The sequence below is a fragment of the Glycine soja genome, chromosome 14 (assembly GCF_004193775.1).
Source record: "Glycine soja cultivar W05 chromosome 14, ASM419377v2, whole genome shotgun sequence".
Taxonomy (NCBI): domain Eukaryota; kingdom Viridiplantae; phylum Streptophyta; class Magnoliopsida; order Fabales; family Fabaceae; genus Glycine; species Glycine soja.
The window spans coordinates 27,605,114-27,624,112 of NC_041015.1; the positions used below are offsets into that span (position 1 = coordinate 27,605,114).

At 29.9% G+C, this 18,999-nt stretch overlaps 1 protein-coding gene across 2 annotated transcripts; it reads right to left on the reverse strand.

Annotated features, from left to right (window-relative positions):
* Positions 1-8,251: 8,251 nt before the first annotated feature.
* Positions 8,252-11,158, reverse strand: LOC114384956 (esterase-like). Of its 2 annotated transcripts, XM_028344812.1 has the most exons (5): positions 10,855-11,155; positions 9,774-9,983; positions 9,532-9,701; positions 9,180-9,444; positions 8,252-8,687 (listed from the first exon to the last, which is right to left on the reverse strand). In XM_028344812.1, the coding sequence occupies exons 1-5, from the start codon at positions 11,114-11,116 to the stop codon at positions 8,416-8,418; spliced, it is 1,179 nt and encodes a 392-aa protein (XP_028200613.1). In that variant the 5' UTR covers positions 11,117-11,155; the 3' UTR covers positions 8,252-8,415. The 2 variants fall into 2 exon arrangements, with proteins under 2 accessions (XP_028200613.1, XP_028200614.1); XM_028344813.1 differs by lacking the exon at positions 9,774-9,983 and having other exon boundaries at positions 10,855-11,158.
* Positions 11,159-18,999: the final 7,841 nt, after the last annotated feature.

Consider the following 18,999-nt stretch of genomic DNA (forward strand, 5'->3'; position numbering starts at 1 on the left):
TTTAAAAATGGTACTTTTTAATGTTTTTCATGATAGTTATAAATCATAACAAAAAAAATATTTAACTAAATTTAAATACAATATAAATCATATGAAATTATATTTTTTATAAATATTTAACTAAAATTATATTTATATTGAGTATTTAAATATATGCATTTTTATTAAATACCATTCTAGATAAATTATATTTTTATAAATTAATATACATATATATATATATATATATATATAAATTAGTAAAACAATTAAAACAAAAAAACAACTTAATTTTTTTAAAAAAAGCTGTAAGGAAAAAATAGAAAAACAATTTAAATAAACAAAAAAAATCAAATTAAAAAATCAACTGGTTTTCTGAACTGGGCTTTTTAAAAAAATGGTTTAAAAATCGGTTCCCTGAAAATCTATTTCTAAACTAGGAAAAAAAAACATAAACACTCTGGGGAACCAATTTCTAAAGAGCATTTTTTAAAAAAAATAAAACTGGGCAAGTGAAAAATCTGTTTGGGAGAACCGATTTTTCACCTTACACAATATTATTTTGTATCATCCATATAAATATTTTTTCACATGTATTATTTTGGTAAATATTTTTTTGGGGGTAAAAAATTCTTCAAAATGCACAAGTCTATTTCTAACTAATATTAAAATGAAAAGATTAATTAATGTCATATATAATTTTTTAAAATTTTAATTAAATATCTTTCATCTACTGCCTACAAAGGAAAGGTCAAAAGGAAAAAAGAAAAAACAGTGGTATGAGAGATATCAAACATCAGTTTTAATTTTTAGTATTAGGTATAATTTGTGTTTATATATTATATATATTTCACATGTAAGAACACTTTATTTCAGACAACGATCAATGGATTAAGCAACTAAAGTTCAATTTGTTTTGTTGAACCCCTGTGATATGCTAGAGTAAAGGGCAGGGGTGGGTCTGAATGCCCCTGTAGAGATTTGGCCGTTAAAAAAAAAAAAAACTATTTTTCTGTACTGTTATTGATCCATGCATGTTCCTAGTTTTGATTATCAATTTTGATGGTGGCAGTAAGCATTCTTTGGTACTTCAAGTGACGTTTTTGTATTGGTGAAAAGAAATACAAAATAATTAAACTGAACAGAAGCAATAATAATAATATTTTTACTTTACATTAATTTGTTGAATAATATATATACTTTAAAAAAATATGACTTTTAAAAACTTTAATATCCACAATTATAAATATTTTTAGAAGATCAAGAATTTAATTATAATTGTTTAATTATAAGATTTAATTAAAAATTTCTAAATAATTTAGAGACCTACTGATTAAGTTAACCTTATTTCAAATTATCCTCTTTTCATCCCATTTTTAAATTAAATTTTAATACCTTTGTAAGAAATTATAAATTTATTAAAAGATTTAAATTTTAAAACATAAACAACCTCGTGAATACACTGGTTAATTCACTAGTTAGAGTTGTTTGTAAATTGAGAGCTTTATCTATTATTTTATTCTTTTGCATATCCAAATATATATAAGATATTGTGGAATGTTCCTCCAAATTGTTTTTTGCCGCCTATGATGCTTTCTAATGACCAATTGCTGATCGGTTGAAATTTCATCCTTCTGTCAAATATATATAGCATTAGTTTATTTGAAGTCGGACTCATACCACACAGGTAAAAAACACCAACAGCTAGAAGAGCTAGCGAGACAGAATATAAGAAATTTGTTTCAACAACTAGCCATTTTTTAATTAGTAGAAAATGAACACGAAATTTTGATACCCCAACTTAATATTATAAAATAAGTAGAAAATGTCTAATCTAATGTATGCCATTAGTTACATCGAGATCCAACAAGGGTTCCTTCGTATCTAACACAACGGAGTTTCTAAGCATTGCCAAGTTTCACGTTTCACTTGTGATGCTTTTATCTGTTGCCACCATAATATTGAACCCTGCATTTGCCACAGAATATTGTGATTTCCCTGTCATTTTTAAATTCGGTGACTCAAACTCAGATACTGGTGGCTTGGTTGCCTCCCTTCTACCACTAACGGCATCATACGGAGACACCTATTTTCACAGACCCGAAGGAAGGTTCTCTGATGGCCGTCTCACTATTGATTTCATGGGTAATATCTTTAATTCCAGTTACTTGTCAAATGTCTTAGATTGGACCTTTTTGTTACGAACTTTAACTGATGCAGCAAGGGACTTAGATTCTCTACAGGACAACAGCCTCTTACAGCTTTACAACAACATATTAACCTTTCATAATTAAAAATTAAACATATACATATACTTTTAAACTCCTATTTTTAATAATCATTAGATTCAAACTCAATGGTCAAAATCACTGTTGCAGAAGCAGCATGGCGGTAGACAATCCACACACTGTTGCTAGTGCATAGTGGTACCTTTAAAATGATTTAGAAACGTTAAGGAAATTTTTTGTGAAATTTTTACAAATTCAACAGTCAATTGAATATTTACGTATATTAAATACAATAAATATTTAATGATAATTTACCCTGTGATCAAACCAAATCTACAACATATAACCATGAATTTATGTATGTTGAATTACTTGATGGACGTGCATTATAAATTCTTGAGTTATTATCTTTAATTATTATTTTTTTTTAAAAATAACCACCGTTCTCTCTTCTCTTTTTTTTTTCTTACGTGCACAAATCTGCCAACTTGACTATGCCAATCTTTTTTTCTATTATTATTATTATTATTATCTTTAACTCAAATAATTATACTAACTTCTCTTTAAAAAATTATAACAATCTATCTTTTCTTTTACTAAAATATTAAATAATCATATATGTAGATAATTTTTATTTAAATAATTATTGGGTAGTTTTAGGATGTTACAGTAGCTCTATCACAAATCCAGTTTCGAGAATACTGTTGACTTGTGTAGCTCATCCACTGCTGGAATCGGAAAACTATATTTAACCATGATGTAGTTTAGAGCACGATAATCAACACAGAAGAGTCATATCTCATATTTCTTCTTCACCATCAAAATCAGAGAAGAAAATGGATTAGTGTTTGGTCTGATGAAGACATCCCACAACATTTCTTTTATCATTTTAGACTCGAGCACTAGCTAGAATGGGGGATATCGATAGGGCTTTATATTTACTGGTTGAGTTTGAGGGAGAAGATGGATATGATTGTTTTGAGGTCAAGGTGGTGGAAGGCCTTGTGGTTTGGTGAAAACTAAACTAAAATGGGTACAATGAGCAATATCAAAGTGAGTATGATGGGGCTCGAAAGTGGTCTCACATGAACTCAAAAGCTGAGTGGTGGGAAATTCACTCATAGTCAATGCATGTAATGATTCAACAGTGTTAGTGAACAAGGTGATTGTCGACGGCTGATAAATGTCAAATTTATCGGATTTTCATATTCATTTTGTGACATTTATTTGGCATTTTAGTTAACTTTAAGCCTTGGTTTGAATCAAATTAGCTTTAAATTCATTTATTACTTTGTCTTAGGTAGAATTTTATGTTTTAGTTATTTTTAATGAATTTCTGATAGTTTTTCAGCAAAAAAAAAAAAATAGGTCATTCTGGCCAGAGCTCTAGAGGCCTAAAATTAGAAGAAAGTTCTAGAAGGAGAAATTGTGAAAATTGACGATAAAAGCTAAAAAAATAAAGAGCAAGATATTTTTCAAGGATAAATCAGCTAAAGAAAGATAGTTACTTGAATGAAGTAGATATATTATTTGTTTGTAATTTCTTGTTATTATCTCCTTAATTAAACCTAGCTACAATTCTAAAAATATGAGACTAGGCATTCATTGTAACAGTGTAGAAGTTTCGAACAATTCTTAGAATTATATTTTAGACTTCCATCTACCAAACACCTCCATTATTCCATTAGACACTCTAGATTTCATTGTATTATTTTTATGAGTGTAATTCTTCCCACCTAAGAGAGGATAGAATGAAAACCTTGTTTAACTTTAATTCTATCAACTCAATACTTCATCTTGAGTTCTTTATTTATTTTCGTACTTAATGCTTTTATTTGATTGACCATCTTATATATGAATTCAGGAATTGACTTGCGTTTTGACGAGCCTTATTGAAACCTGAACATGAATCAAATACTTAACTAGGATTATCTCTAAGGGTAGAATTATCTTGGTTAAGCCTTGCTAATTCTCGACCATTAATGTTGATTGCTTGTATCAATATGTCCAAAGGATTAGATATCGGACAAGTAGTTTAGAATTTGTGACCATGCAGGAACTCGGGTAGAATACATTAGTGAATTGGGGATGAGCAAGAGAGATGAGTAGAGAATTGTGAAGTTACAATGGATCGAGCGAATTTCAAGTCCAAACCTAGACATTCATTCGTCAAAATCGACATCATCATCCAAGTCTAGTATTTCTATCTTTATTTAATTATTTTATTGTCATTTAATTTTTATTGCAATTTATTTTACATTATTTATTTCGTGACAATCACAAAAACCAAGTTCTTAGTTAAATAATCACTTGAAATCCCTCCTTTATTCCTTTGGGAGACAACCTGGATGATAGTTCAGTTACTACATCATGATTGGGTTACACTTAGCCTATAAGTTGAATCTGATGTGAAATAAAACCCTAGTAGCTGCATACCTATCAAGGTGATTGGTTTGTTGTTGTATGAAAATTGGATAGAAGGAACTGAGTAATCGGACAAGAATGGACCCAAGTTTTGTAACCATTGAACCCTAAAAATGATACCAACACCATGAATAGTTAATACATAAAAGAAGATGTAAAATACCTGATCAGACTTAGTAACAGAGACGACCTTTCAACAACCTACACACTGAATAGAAGTGCCATTTCCAACTACCATTTAAAGTGGTGTGATAGTAGTGGTTGTCAAACCTAAAGCTCTACAATTTATGGTTGTAGAATGTTATGTGAACTTTCTGAATCCATGAGCATAGTGACATCCATTTCGCAAATGCAGCTAGACACAAGCAAAGTGCGTGAAGGAGGACCACCAAATACAACATGAGAAGGTTGAAAGTGCTCACTTGACACCAACTTAGCCTATAATGCAATAAAAGAATCTAGAGGTCAAGCATGAAGTAATTGATTAGGGGATCTGAATCTGGATTAGGTGGATCGTCGCATAACAATAAAAGGAATTGTTTCTTTTGACAATGATGGCCTTGAAACCATTTGTCATCATAGTTGAACTAGAGACCCTTGGCTCTTCTATTTGCGATGATGAATAGGAAGTGAGGAAGTGGTTGCTGGTGTTGGTCCCAAAATGGAAGGTTAACTAGAAATCAATGGTGAGACATACGGTCGCGAGTTCCTAGCTACATAAAAGTGTGATTCTCTAAGTTTGTCTTTCACCAATTGAGCCAATCCTGTGGCTTGAGCTGAAGAATGTGGTTGGTAAATGGTAAGCTCGACTTTATTATCTGATCACGACCTAGATAAGAAACAATTAAACATGGTTGATGGGGTGAGTCCTACTACCCTATTAGAGAGTTTTCGAACTGTTGTTGATAATAAGCTATAGAACCAGACTGTTGTAACTTGAACAAGGCAACCTGGTGGTTAACATACAATGTGGGACCAAAGAAAGTTCTAGATCTCGGGTAAATGCTTCATAGGACAAGAGTTACTGGTTGGCGTGAAGCCATTTGAACCACGCAAGGGCCTGGCTTTACATGAAGAATGGAACAAGTGAAAGACGCTAGATAGAAGGAGTTTTTGTGAGTTCAAAGTAACGCTCAACCTTAAAGATCCAATCAAGATGATTGGAGCCATCAGAAGGAGAAAGGGTGATCTTAGCTGCTTGCACAGGAACAGATCGAGGACTAGTAACAGAGTAAAGGTGAACATGCTCTTTCAATGTAGCAAGGCCAGAGGAAACAATGGTGAATTTGTCTTCAAGCTGAGCTTGGAGATCCTTCCTTTGTTGAAAACACTGAAGAAAAACATCCTCCTATGTTTTGTCAACCTTAAAGGGAGGCATGATGATGAATGAAAGCACGAGAATGATGAGGGTGTTTCTCCTTTCAAGTAGGAATTGCTTTGCTTGCCCATCCCTTTGATTTGAACCATTTGGCTTGCATTGCATATGAACGTGTTGATTAGTTTCTTACCCTCCTCTATTAACTAACATTGACGTTGAATGTTATGTATATAGATACATTGAAATTGGTCAGTTGTTTGGCTATTAATTGTATTGCATCATTCACAATGAAATTGTTTCTGTCCTTCACTGTCTCTTGAATTGTATTGTTCATTTTTTTCTGTGTGTGCCATGTGTGTTCATTTTGCAAACATGTAAAAATATATAAGAGTATGCATTATGCAAGCTTAGAAAAATAAATCATCATTGTTTCACAAATTTGTCAGAGTAATATGAACAGTGTACAAATTTGTCAGAGTAATATGAACAGTGTAGTTAAATCTTCAAAAACATGAAATTAGAGGACTATTTCTCAATGTCAATAAGAAGGTATAGATTGGAAACAACTTATAAAGTTGTTGTCTTGTGACCAAATCAATGATGGATTATATAATTTGGATCCGCAGTACAATTTTGAAGGAAGGGCAGATTTGGTTAAATTTGTGAAGGCGATAGTAGCATCAGGTCTATATGTACATCTCTGGATTAGTCCATACGCATCTGCTGAATGAAACTACAGGTAAAATTTGATCCTCTTTTTGTATCTTGTTACAAGGACGTTCATATCCGATCATATCCTTTAACTTTTTTGAATTCATGATTTTATATAATTAAAGGCTTGCGATTTTACATTTATAGATCTACAAGGATAAGGTCAACTAACCTCAAGTCTTGGAGGATGTGCCTCATGTAGAAGGGTGAGTTCTTGGTTAAGAAGTTTTATAAATAATACACTTTATCTGCTGTTCTTTCCTAGTGCTGGGTGTTTTTAGTTTGTATCTACAGGGCCTTAATAGTGAACATTGGAGAAATGATGGAGAGATCATCATCCAACAAGGGTTTTTGTCAATCTTTTTGAGTAATTATAGTTGTTGAGCAACTCTGCAATCGATTTTTTTATACATATTAACCAAGGTTTTAGTCTAATGTCGTACTGGTACATATCATTCTCAACTTTTGTCATTACACTTGCAGGGTTATGCCAACAGGAAAAGAATGTTATTCTGTAATTACTAACCACTTCCTCAATTTCTTTATTGTGTTATTATTGTTTTTGTCTTGAATGATTGCTTATTAGGCTTTTAATTTCAAGGGTAGGAAATAATAGATGGAATTTATCTATACCTTTATATAAAATTAATACAATAAATTAATTGATTTAGTATAAATTAAATTACATAGTAGTAGTTTTATATTTTATTAGTTCTTGTTGTTTTATATTTATATCTTAATTATAATATTTTATAATGAATTAATTATGATTTAATTTATAATATGATAAGATATATAAATAAAGGAACAAGAAAAAGAAATAAATTATTTTATAAAATAATTTATGAAGCAAAAAATTAGATAGAGGAATTGAATATGTTGTATGTACTTTTTATTTTTTTAAAAACATTCTAAGACGGACAATTTTTCTAAAAAGTCATCTTATAATCTTAAAATTATTTTAATTTTTTTTGTTTAAAAAAAATATTCTAAGACGATTTTTCATAAAATCATCTTAAAATGTGATCATTATAAGATAATTATTTTCTTAAAAACCGTCTTTAAAAGTGTTGAAGAACCCGTGTAGAAAGAATCATAATGCTTGGACCCTTGATGTTATTCGATGCAACCAAACCTCCTGTGAAGATTTTGCTTCACTGCACTTCTAATACTATCTCGTTAATTTTAAAACTATAAAATACGAAACAAAATTTTAAAATCTCTTTCGATGGGGTTTGAAATTATAATCAAAATTTTCACTTCATTTTTTATAATCTCAAAATCAATAATAGTGTGAAACTAATTTCAAATAATGCAGAATTTCAATAGGAGAGAACACTAATTCATAAAAAAGCTCATTATATTAAAATATACTAAAACAGCTCAAATTCTTTTCTATAGCATGTCAGTACAAAACTTTTTATATTGTCAAACAATAAAAATCATTGTTGGTAAAATGTAACCTTTAAAATAATTATTGTAAAATCTAATATAAACTTATTAAACATAATAATTTGTTTTTTTTTATCGACAAACATAATGTTTTTTTATTGAATAAGAATATAAAAATACTGTATAGTGTACACTCGTATTACGCAACTAAAAGGTCCAATATCTTAATAGAAAGATAGTATAATTTAAACAACTACCAGGGGAGTAGTGAACAACTTACACAATAACTTATCATATTGAGACTTCTCATGGAATATCAAATTATTTTTAATACAAATTATTACATTGATAAGCTTCTAAAGCTCAATAACTTTTTGTATAACTTCTGTGACATGCCATATTCAAAGGAATGGCTGTCTCTGAGAAAGCACCAGTAGAAATTTGATCAAAGATGAACTTGCTAGCTGCCTCCGTGTAATGGATCCCATCCCAATTTACTCTAGCTGATGGCCTTCCACATGAACCCACAAAAATTTCAGTTCCATTGCCCTCTATGTTTTCTCCACATCCAACACTACCACTGTAGTTGTATTCCCCTCCATAACCACAACAAGCAACAAGTGGGAGTTTAAATCCTGCACAATGCACATCAATGAAATACTAAGCTAGCCACTAATTAACAAACAACCATTATGGAAAAAATTGTCAATAAAAATAGGATAACATGTTTGTTTGTTTAAAATTAAAAAAGTGCTTATAAAAAAGTTTTTTTTTTAAAAAAGTATTTTTTAAAAAAAAATCAAGTAGAATTTACTTCTTAAAAAAACAAAAAAAAATTGTGTTTTTTAAAGCAAAAGTAGTTTAAGGACCAATTTATTAAAACTTAAAAAAATAACTATAAAAAAGTGTTATAAAAAATATTTTTTAAGAAGTCAATAGAATTTACTTCTTAAAACAAAGTAGAAAATTATTTTTTAAGCTAAATAATGCAAAACAAACATCTTAAGAAAACAAAAAAAATTACATATTTTTATTAAAAATATATTTATTTTAATAAATAAGTTTAAACAAACCGACCGTAAATACACACGGAAAAATCAGAAACGGACCATTTTAATTTCACTCACCATATTTCTTTGGGTGGCTGAATAGAGAGTACTTAACAGAATAAATATCTACATATGTAATTGCAGCCAGAGGAAGGTCTTTGCGAAGTTGAACCACAACTTCCTTCAATTTGTGGTTGAAATACTGAGCTATATCATTATATGTCTTTGCACAACCATAGGCATCCCTTTCAGCTGATAGAAAATTGGCCAAAATGTAAGGGAGGCAGCCAATGGGTCCTGTGTTGTGTATCCAAAATGATCTTGCTCCCAAATCATATATGTCCTTGATCACCAGAATAATGAACTTATAATAACAATAAATGAATAAATTAACTCCACAATAAAATATCCAAAAAGGGTATTGAACTACCTTAATATTTTTTGAGAAAGCATTGACAATATCAGGTACAGTAGCATTGACTTGTTGTACAGTCAAGTTTCCAAAAAAGCCAGCACCAAGATCATTTTGACCGATATCAAACGTGTACAAAGCTTTATCAAAATACTCTTCTTTGGGCATCAAGCTTGCAAATACGCCACCTGCAGAGTAATATTAGAATAAAAACATACTAAATCATATCCTTATTGTAACTTCTATAGTTCTATCTATACCTTGATGTCTAATGAATTGTGTTCTAGACTTGAAATCTCTGAATTGAGTGTACTGAATATCAAGGTAGAAGGGACTAAATCCACCCTGAGGTATAATACTAGTTGGGAGTCTAATTGTTGATGCTGATGTTGCAAAGTTTGCACCGTGTGAGAAGTTGGTCCCCAGGGAATCAAGATACGCACTTAGATAAGGGAGACCAAAACTCTTTGCTGAAATTACAAAATTAAAAATCAAAATTGGCATTTGAAATCTTGAGTGGTGTTTTAAATTGATTGATTAATACTAAATTCTTGTATGTGGTAAGTTAGTTATTGTAAGTTATCAATCAAACTTTGGTATAACCAAAAAGAAAATTATGATAAGTTAGACATCTACACATGTTTAGACAAGAAATTATTAAGTAGTCTTAGATTTGTCCACAGTTTTAGTCAATCATTATATGTAACATGTATTTATGTTTTTAAATTTGAATGAAAACAATTAATAATAATTCATTATATGTCATAAAGATGGTAAAATTGTAAATTTGATCCTCTTATTCGTATCAAAATTGTAAATTTGATCTCCAAATAATTTAATTCACGAATTTAATTTTCTAGTTTTTTTTTTTTGCAATTCCAATATTTTAATCTCCAATCCCAAAATTGGACGTTGTTAATTGTTTGTCTTGACCGTCACATGTCACATTTTTATTTGACGTTAACAATCACGTGTCGCATTTTTATTAGAAGTTGACGTTAATTAAGTGTACAAAATTAACATTCAATAAAAGTACGACACGTGACAATCAACGTCTAATAAAAACGCAACACATGATTGTCAAAACAAACAATTAGCGGTCAACGTTTAATTTCAAAATTGAAGACCGAAGTAATAACCAGAATGAAAAAAATTAAAAAAGTAAATTCTTAAATTAAATTATAAAAGAAATAAAATCAAAATATGAGAAAAATAGAAAGAGCAAATTTATAATTTTGTCTATAAAAATTGTCAGAACCATAAATTAAAAGTAATCCAAGATCACCTAATAATTTTGTCATGTAGATCAAAATAAAAGCGAGAAAACGAAATTATGCGTACCTATGAAATCAATGACGAGACGGCCATCAGAGAATCTTCCTGCAGGTCTGTGAAAATAGGTCTCTCCATATGGTGGCGTTGGTGCTATAAGGGAAGCAGCCAAGCCACCAGTATCTGAGTTTGAGTCACCGAAGTTGAAGATGGCAGGGAAAACACATTCTTTGGTTGCAAACGCAGGGTTTGGTACTATGGTAGCAATGGATAAAATCGCAAAAAGTGACACGTGTTGGTTATGCAACTTGGCAGGGTTAGGAAACTCCATTGGGGAGGAGATTAAGTCGGCTAAGCGCTAAGGACACATGAGAAGTCATCTTCGTGGGTCTTTATAATGTATAGCGGACTAGACTTTTCTGAAGGAATTATTGTATTAATAAATATAGATATAGATAGTTTTTTAAGTGTTTATTTATGCTGTTTTTTAATTAAAATTGGAGTGCTACCTCGCATATATAATAAAGATTTATATTAAAAGTTAGCACAAGTTATTAAAGTGAAACTTCAAAACATTAAAGAAACTATCTGTATATATATTGTTTTATTATATAATATCTTTTTTCACAAATACCTATAGTAATTTTTACAGTTTACTCTTTTATTTTATTTTTCTACCGCGTGCCAGATGATTTTTCTACATCTTTAACTTTGATTTGAAATAATGTGATGCTATGCATGAGAGGGATGATTTATATATATTTCTAGACTTTTCGATCGAAGTTCCCAACGTTTCATGTTGTTTTTTTGTATTTGGAACATTTTAAGTTGCGTACGAAGTCACCGAACGGAAAGAAAAGTAAAATGGTATGAAGTGAAATGATGGGAAATGTTTGACGTTAAATTAATTCAGAAGAATATATCTAATTTGCTGCGTAGGTGTAATTTTCCTCCCATGCCAATCAGATTCTCGTTCAGATTCTTAACAACAAAAAATGGAATGCTAATATTTACACGGAGGCTTCACGTTCTAAAATAACCTACATTTTCAATACACATCTACTTCATTCAATTTGTCACGTTATACAACTTAAAAAGTGAGAGATAGTTCTATTTTGTGGCGTTAGACAGGTTAAAATGTGAGTGTTTTGCTTTTTTGAAGGATTTAATAAAATAATGAAATCCTTAAATAAAAAAAACGAGTGAATTCTAAAACAATGAAACGCGTATGTACGTCTATTCGCTAAAGTATAAAATGTTATGTTCTTTCACAAAAGTATATGTGTTCATTTATTAGAAGAGAATGCATTATTTTCATAAAAGTATGTATACCTTGAAAAATTGTTTATTCTTAAAATAATGAGTTTTATCTATAAAAGAGTCAACTTTATTAGTAAATTTAGACATGAAATTCCATAATTTTTTTTTTATTTCAAATCACTTCCTTTCTTGTGTGCAAAAAGAATTACTTCCTATTTAAATAAGCATTAAGAAAATTAATTTATATTAATTTTGATTAAAATCTATATTTTTTAAAGACCAATGCAATAATATTATTAAACATAAAAGTGGTGGAAGGCACACGATGTGCAATCAAGACCACGGCGAAATAGTTCGAACAATACAAAGTAGGCCATAAAGAAATTGCCTACAGGAACCCCAAACCAAAGCCAATAAAAGGACATTACATCAAGGCTTCTTCCACACACAGCATGTACTAAACCACCATCTAAGCATATACTATAAGAATTAAGGATTTTCAAGATTAACAATTATAAAAAATTAATAAAATCTTAAAATATACGATTCTCACAAATAATAAATAAATAGTGCATATTTTTTTTCATAGTGAGACTTTTCTTTGGTACACTTTGATTCATTCGAAGAGGAGAGAAACAAAATTTTGTTTCTTTGACTATTTTTTCTGTCTCGCTACGTTCATGATGGCTAGGGATTAGAGAGAATATTTTTCTATCAGAAAGAGAACCTTATTTCACGTTACTGAATATTAATTCCTTTATAATCGTTACTCCCATCAAGTATTAACTCCTTTATAACCACTACTCCCATCAAGTAGCAGTTATCTCTAAAAACTTCTCTTATTTAACTCAATTACAATAGAGTCCTTAGTTATTAATTATTTATTTATTAGTCTCTACATAAGTCACATGCCTCTCACATGAGACATTAATTCTAACATTCTCCCACTTGGCTCATATGACATTACCAAACATTAAGGACTAAATAAATAAATAGATTAAACCAACATAATATGCATTAAAATGACTAAACCGTTCTATACATTGGGTACATCATAATTTCATGATTAAGAATAGGTACCAATTTGAGTCACTTAATCGACATAGTCCTTTCCATGTACTACAAATTAGTCTTCTCCTTAATATGACCATTAGTTAGGAGTACATAATTGGTCCAACATAATGTCTTTATTCAAGACAAAACCTGTTAACATTATTCTAATACAAATATGCTTGCAAACATAGAGAACATGTAGTCAGAAACATATCATGAATGAGCTCAGAGTGTGAGTAAAATACATAAGGTAAATTACACTTAATGATCATCAATAAAAATAATGTCCATATTTTCAACATGTTCTATAAATATCTTGGGCGGCAATCCCTTTGTCAAAGGGTCAACTATCATAAGGTTTGTACTAATGTGTTCTATTGACACTCTTTATTTTTGAACTTCTTTCTTCACGACAAAGTACTTCAATTCCATATGCTTAGCACCCTTAGAATACTTGTTGTTCTTAGAGAAAAATATTGTTGTAGAGTTATTACAATACATTTTCAGCGGCCTAGCAATACTATCAATAATTTCAGGCCCTGAAATAAAGTTTCGCAACCAATTAGCCTGAATTGTAGCCTCAAAACATGCTTCAAATTCAGCTTTCATGGTAGATGCAACAATCATTGATGCATATGGAATTGCTTCCATTTATTTTCGTTCGAGATCATTTCTAAGAAATTGTGCGAGACTAAATTTGTCTCCTTTCTGAATTGGAACGGGTGATGTTGAACACTTTTCCATCTTAAATTTCTCTAGTACTTTATTGATATATGTTTTCTGAGACAAGCCTAACAATCCTTGTGATCTATTTTAGAATTTTTCTATACCTATCACATAGCTTGCCTCACCCAAATCTTTCATTTCAAAGTTGCTAGAGAGAAACTTCTTAGTCTCATGAAGAAGACCAAGATCATTAGTTCCAAGCAATATATCATCAACATACAGAATTAAAAACAAAAACAAAAAAAAACTTACTTCCACTGACCTTCAGATATACACACCGATTAACAGTATTTTCCTTAAATCCAAAGGAAACAATGATATTATTAAACTTCAAATATCATTGGCGGGAAGCTTGCTTAAGATCGTATATTGATTTATTTAATTTGCACACCATATGTTCCTTTCCTTCAACAGAGAACTCCATTGGTTGGTCCATATAAACATTCTCCTCTAAATCTCCATTAAGGAAGGTAGTTTTTACATCTGATGTAGCTCCAAGTCATAATGGGCCACTAATGCCATGATAATCCTGAAAGAATCCATTTGTTTCCATGGTAAAAACGTCTCTTTATAATCAATGTCATCTTTCTGAGTAAATCCCTTAGTAATAAGTCTAGCCTTGTAACGTTCAAGGTTGTCATGAGAGTCACATTTAGTCTTGAAGACCCACTTACAACCAACTCTCTTACAACCCTTTGACAATTCCACAAGGTCCCAAAAACCATTATGTTCCATGGAATTTATCTCTTCTTTCATGACATTTAACCATTTCTCAGAATTATCACAGCTTACAACTTGTGAAAACGAAATTGGATCATTATCATTAATGCTTAAGTTTATTTTTGTTTCATGTAGGTATACCACATGGTTATTCGAAATAGTTGGTCTCCTTTCTCTTTGTGACCTACTTAATGCTACTTCTTGTGGTTCTTCCACAATAGGTTCATTAAGTATCATGGGCTCATTATTGTGTTGTTTTTCTTCATTTTTGTTTGGAACAACAACTAAAGAAGCAATCACCTTACTGCTAGAGACACAAGTTAAAGGGACTTACACTATAACTTCTTTAATATGCACATCTCATAGAATTGTACTCCCACTAATTTCACCATTTTCAATAAATCTTACATTTTCCGTTTCGACAATTCTCATACTATGATTAGGAAAATAAAACATATACCCTTCTGACTTTTCTGGATAACCAATGAAATATCCACCGATTGTTCTTGCATCCAATTTTCTTTCTTGTGGATTATAAATCCTTATTTCTGCCTAACAACCCCAAACATGCAGGTGTTTTATACTATGTGTCCTATTCGTCCACAATTCAAAAGGTGTCTTTGGAACTACCTTACTAGGAACCCTATTCAACAAATACATGGCAGTTTTTAAGGCATACATCCACAAAGATATGAGGAAAGTTAAATTTCTTAACATACTCCTAATCATATACATTAAAGTTCTATTACGCCTTTCTGATACACCATTTTGTTGTGGTGTACCAAACATTGTGTATTTCACACAAATGTCACGTTTCTAAAGGAGTTTCGCTAATAAACCTGGGTGTTGCCCAGTTTCATTGTATCTTCTATAATACTCATCACCTTTATCAAACCTAATAGCTTTCCCCTTTCTGAGATGCTTGATTAATTGATATTTTCTATATTAGATGATAAACTATATATATATATATATATATATATATATATATATATATATATATATATATATATATATATATATATATATATATATATATAGTATATACTGCCACAAACTCAAATATTAAAATTACCAAAATTTTCAAAAAAAAATCAAACAAACTAGCTAGAAGGAAACACATGATCATAGCCATAAGAAGTAACAAATTAAGGAAATCTAACACTTTCAAGTTATGGAAATGCTAGATACAGGGAAATTAGTGTTTTTTCATTGTTCTAACTGGTCTATGTTTATTCACATGTATCTGGTGATCAGGCTCAGAATTCCAAATAGTAAAACAATGGTATACTATGGTTTGCTTCTAAGTTTATTCCTCAATTTCTATTTATTCAAACTAAGTTGTTTGCGATCCAAATCTGAAGTTGATATTATCATCCCAATATCTCGAAGAGTTTAATTATTCAAACTGAGAAATTGTTTATTCTACTCTATAGTATTATTCATAATTTTTTAATGAAAGAGGTTGTTTCTACGACATGTATGACTATATGAGATGCTTGATTAATTGATATTTTCTATAAACTATATATATATATATATATATATATATATATATATATATATATATATATAATCAGTATATACTGCCACAAACTCAAATATTAAAATTACCAAAATTTTCAAACAAATCAAACAAACTAGCTAGAAGGAAACACATGAGATTAGTTTGATTGGGAGATGGGTTTCTAATGTTTTCACTATCCATGTACACCTCTCCGACTAGTCCAGTCTCTGTCAGGTTCAATCTCCAAATTCCAAGAAAAAAAACAAAACCTTAATCTTTAATTATAATACTAAAATTTTGTTTTGTTTTGGTGTTTTTGCTTATGTGACTGCATTTTTTATTAACTGCTGCAACTTAGTATTTTTCTTTGTGATTAATATATGTGTGCATTTGTTGAGTACAATCTGATGTTCAGTGAAGATGATTTTGTGATGTGGTTGAGAGAGTGGTTTTGTAGAGGAAGGTTTGTTATTTTTGTTGTTGTTGTGGTAGTTTATTTTGTTGAAGAGTAGGAACATAGTCGCCAGACGAGAAGAATTGGGTTTTGTTGGATGGGTAATAAACTTGGGAGGAGGAGACAAGTGGTAGATGAGAAATATACGACTATACAAGGCCACAAGGGTTGTATAATCACAAAGATGTGGATCATAAGAAGCTGAGAAAGCTAATACTAGAATCAAAGTTAGCACCTTGCTATCCCGGAGATAAAGAAACCACCTAGGATCGTGAAGAGTGCCCAATTTGCTTTCTAGTATGATTTCTATCGCATGCCTTCAATATTTGTTTGTCTCTACTTATCCTGTTACTCTAGCTTTCTAGAAAAAATAAATAAATATGTCAATTCAACTATGCACACTTCTTTCAAACTGCAAATTTGACCTCTTGGCTACCTTGGTTGGATTTATGCAGGCCAGGTTGAATTAAATTATGTGGCTGGGTTGAAAGGAATTGTATGATTTTGTTGCCAAATCTAAGATGATTTAAGGAGATAATGTTACACGATGTTTTTCCTATGTCTAAGTTGGTTTTTCCTAGAAATGTTCTAAAGTATCATCAACGCATGTTGTGCACACCTGGGAGGCTGAGAGAAACTCATCCAAACATTGTATCTCAAGAGAATAGTGCACCACCATTTCCTTCTTTTTTTTCAAGTCTTTACTTCACCTTAATAATTGAAATGACAAATAATATAAAATAATGTTAAAATACAAACTAAATTAAAAGTTACAGACACAATAAAAGGATGAGGAAACTAAAATGAAAACAAAATCTCAAGTTTCAAATTACACTCTTAAACTCTACGGTCAACATATTACATGAGAGAAAAAATGAAAAAAAAAAAAGCCGTAAAATTTTAAAGATTGCATAAATAATGACACTCTTAAACTTTACTATGAAATCAAAATTAAAAATTAAAAAATGGAATGATTAAAAATTAAACAATCAATTCGAACTTCTCATGTGAAGAAGGAATTGGTTGTTTACTCAGTGTATTTATAACAACAATTGAATATTTTGAACTGAATAGTTTAATTTTACTCTTAAATACATATTTCTTTGCCCTAATTTTCGTTTTAACCCTTAGGTACCCATACGTGACCGGATCCTCTATAGTCACTATCAAATACAAAGATGAGATTCTAATGGCCGTTGACATGGGAGGTATGATATTTAATCTGGTTTTTGCATAATTCTTTGCGCTAATTTTCGTTTTAACCCTTAGGTACCCATACGTGACTGGATCCTCTGTAGTCGCTATCAAATACAAAGATGGGATTCTAATGGCCGCTGACATGGGAGGTCAAATATTTAATCTGGTGGGTTCGAGACGGCTGGAGAAGGAGTTGTTAAAATTTGTCGGGCCCTCTTTATATTTTGGAAATTTTTGTTGTGCATGTAAGACATGGGAGGGTGTTGCAGTTGTCATGTTTCATTTGTAGGGAAGGTGCAAGATGTGGAATCTGAATGTAACCATAATAATGACGATGGTGCATGTGAACAATTTGAATATTTAGTAATATAAATTAATAATTAAAATTTTCAATTAATTTAAATCAATATTTAGTAATGTGTTATTATCATCGTCATTCATTAGGATAGTATTTAAGGAAATATAATAATTTTATATTACGTGATTGAAATTTAGCAATAATAATATTTGAAATATATTGAACTTATATCAATTAATAATTGAAATTATTTTTTTTCAAATTATTATATTTTATGCATTAATAATTGACCGTTCAATTTCAATAATTCAATATTTAATTTATGTATTCAATAATTTAATTTATCAATTGACCATTAAATAGTTAATTTGATATTTATTCCAATATAATTATTTTAATTTCAATTAAATTATTTACAAAAATATTTTCCATACTAATTTTTTAATTAAATACTGATACTAAATATAAATATGATTGTGAAATTTTTTAAAATTAGAAGATAAAATAAAAAAAAATGATTTACATTCATTAATTATAAAATAGGATTTATAAAAATTAATTACTTTAATTATAATTACAATTATAAAAAATTGATTTCAATCAGTTAATCATTTAACTTGGAGATAAATAGGTAGACATGTATTTCAATCTAATGGATAATAGAATTATCCTTCTTATCATTTGTTAACTGAAAAGATAAAAAAGATAGAAAGGAATATTTTAAGATTAAATAAGATATAAATAATGATAATTAAGGAAATTATGAAAGTTTAATTTGAACTGGTCTAATTATTTTAAAAAAAATTATACATGTTTATATCCGGATAGAATAATCAGGGGTGTAAGGGATGGAAAGTATAGTAGATAGTATATTTTTTTTTATACTGAACAAGGCAGGCGAGTAGCAGTATACATCTATAATAATTATTTCATTCCTGATGATATTCATTATATTGTGGACACCATTTTGATAAATTGTCCTTCTTTATACTTATATTT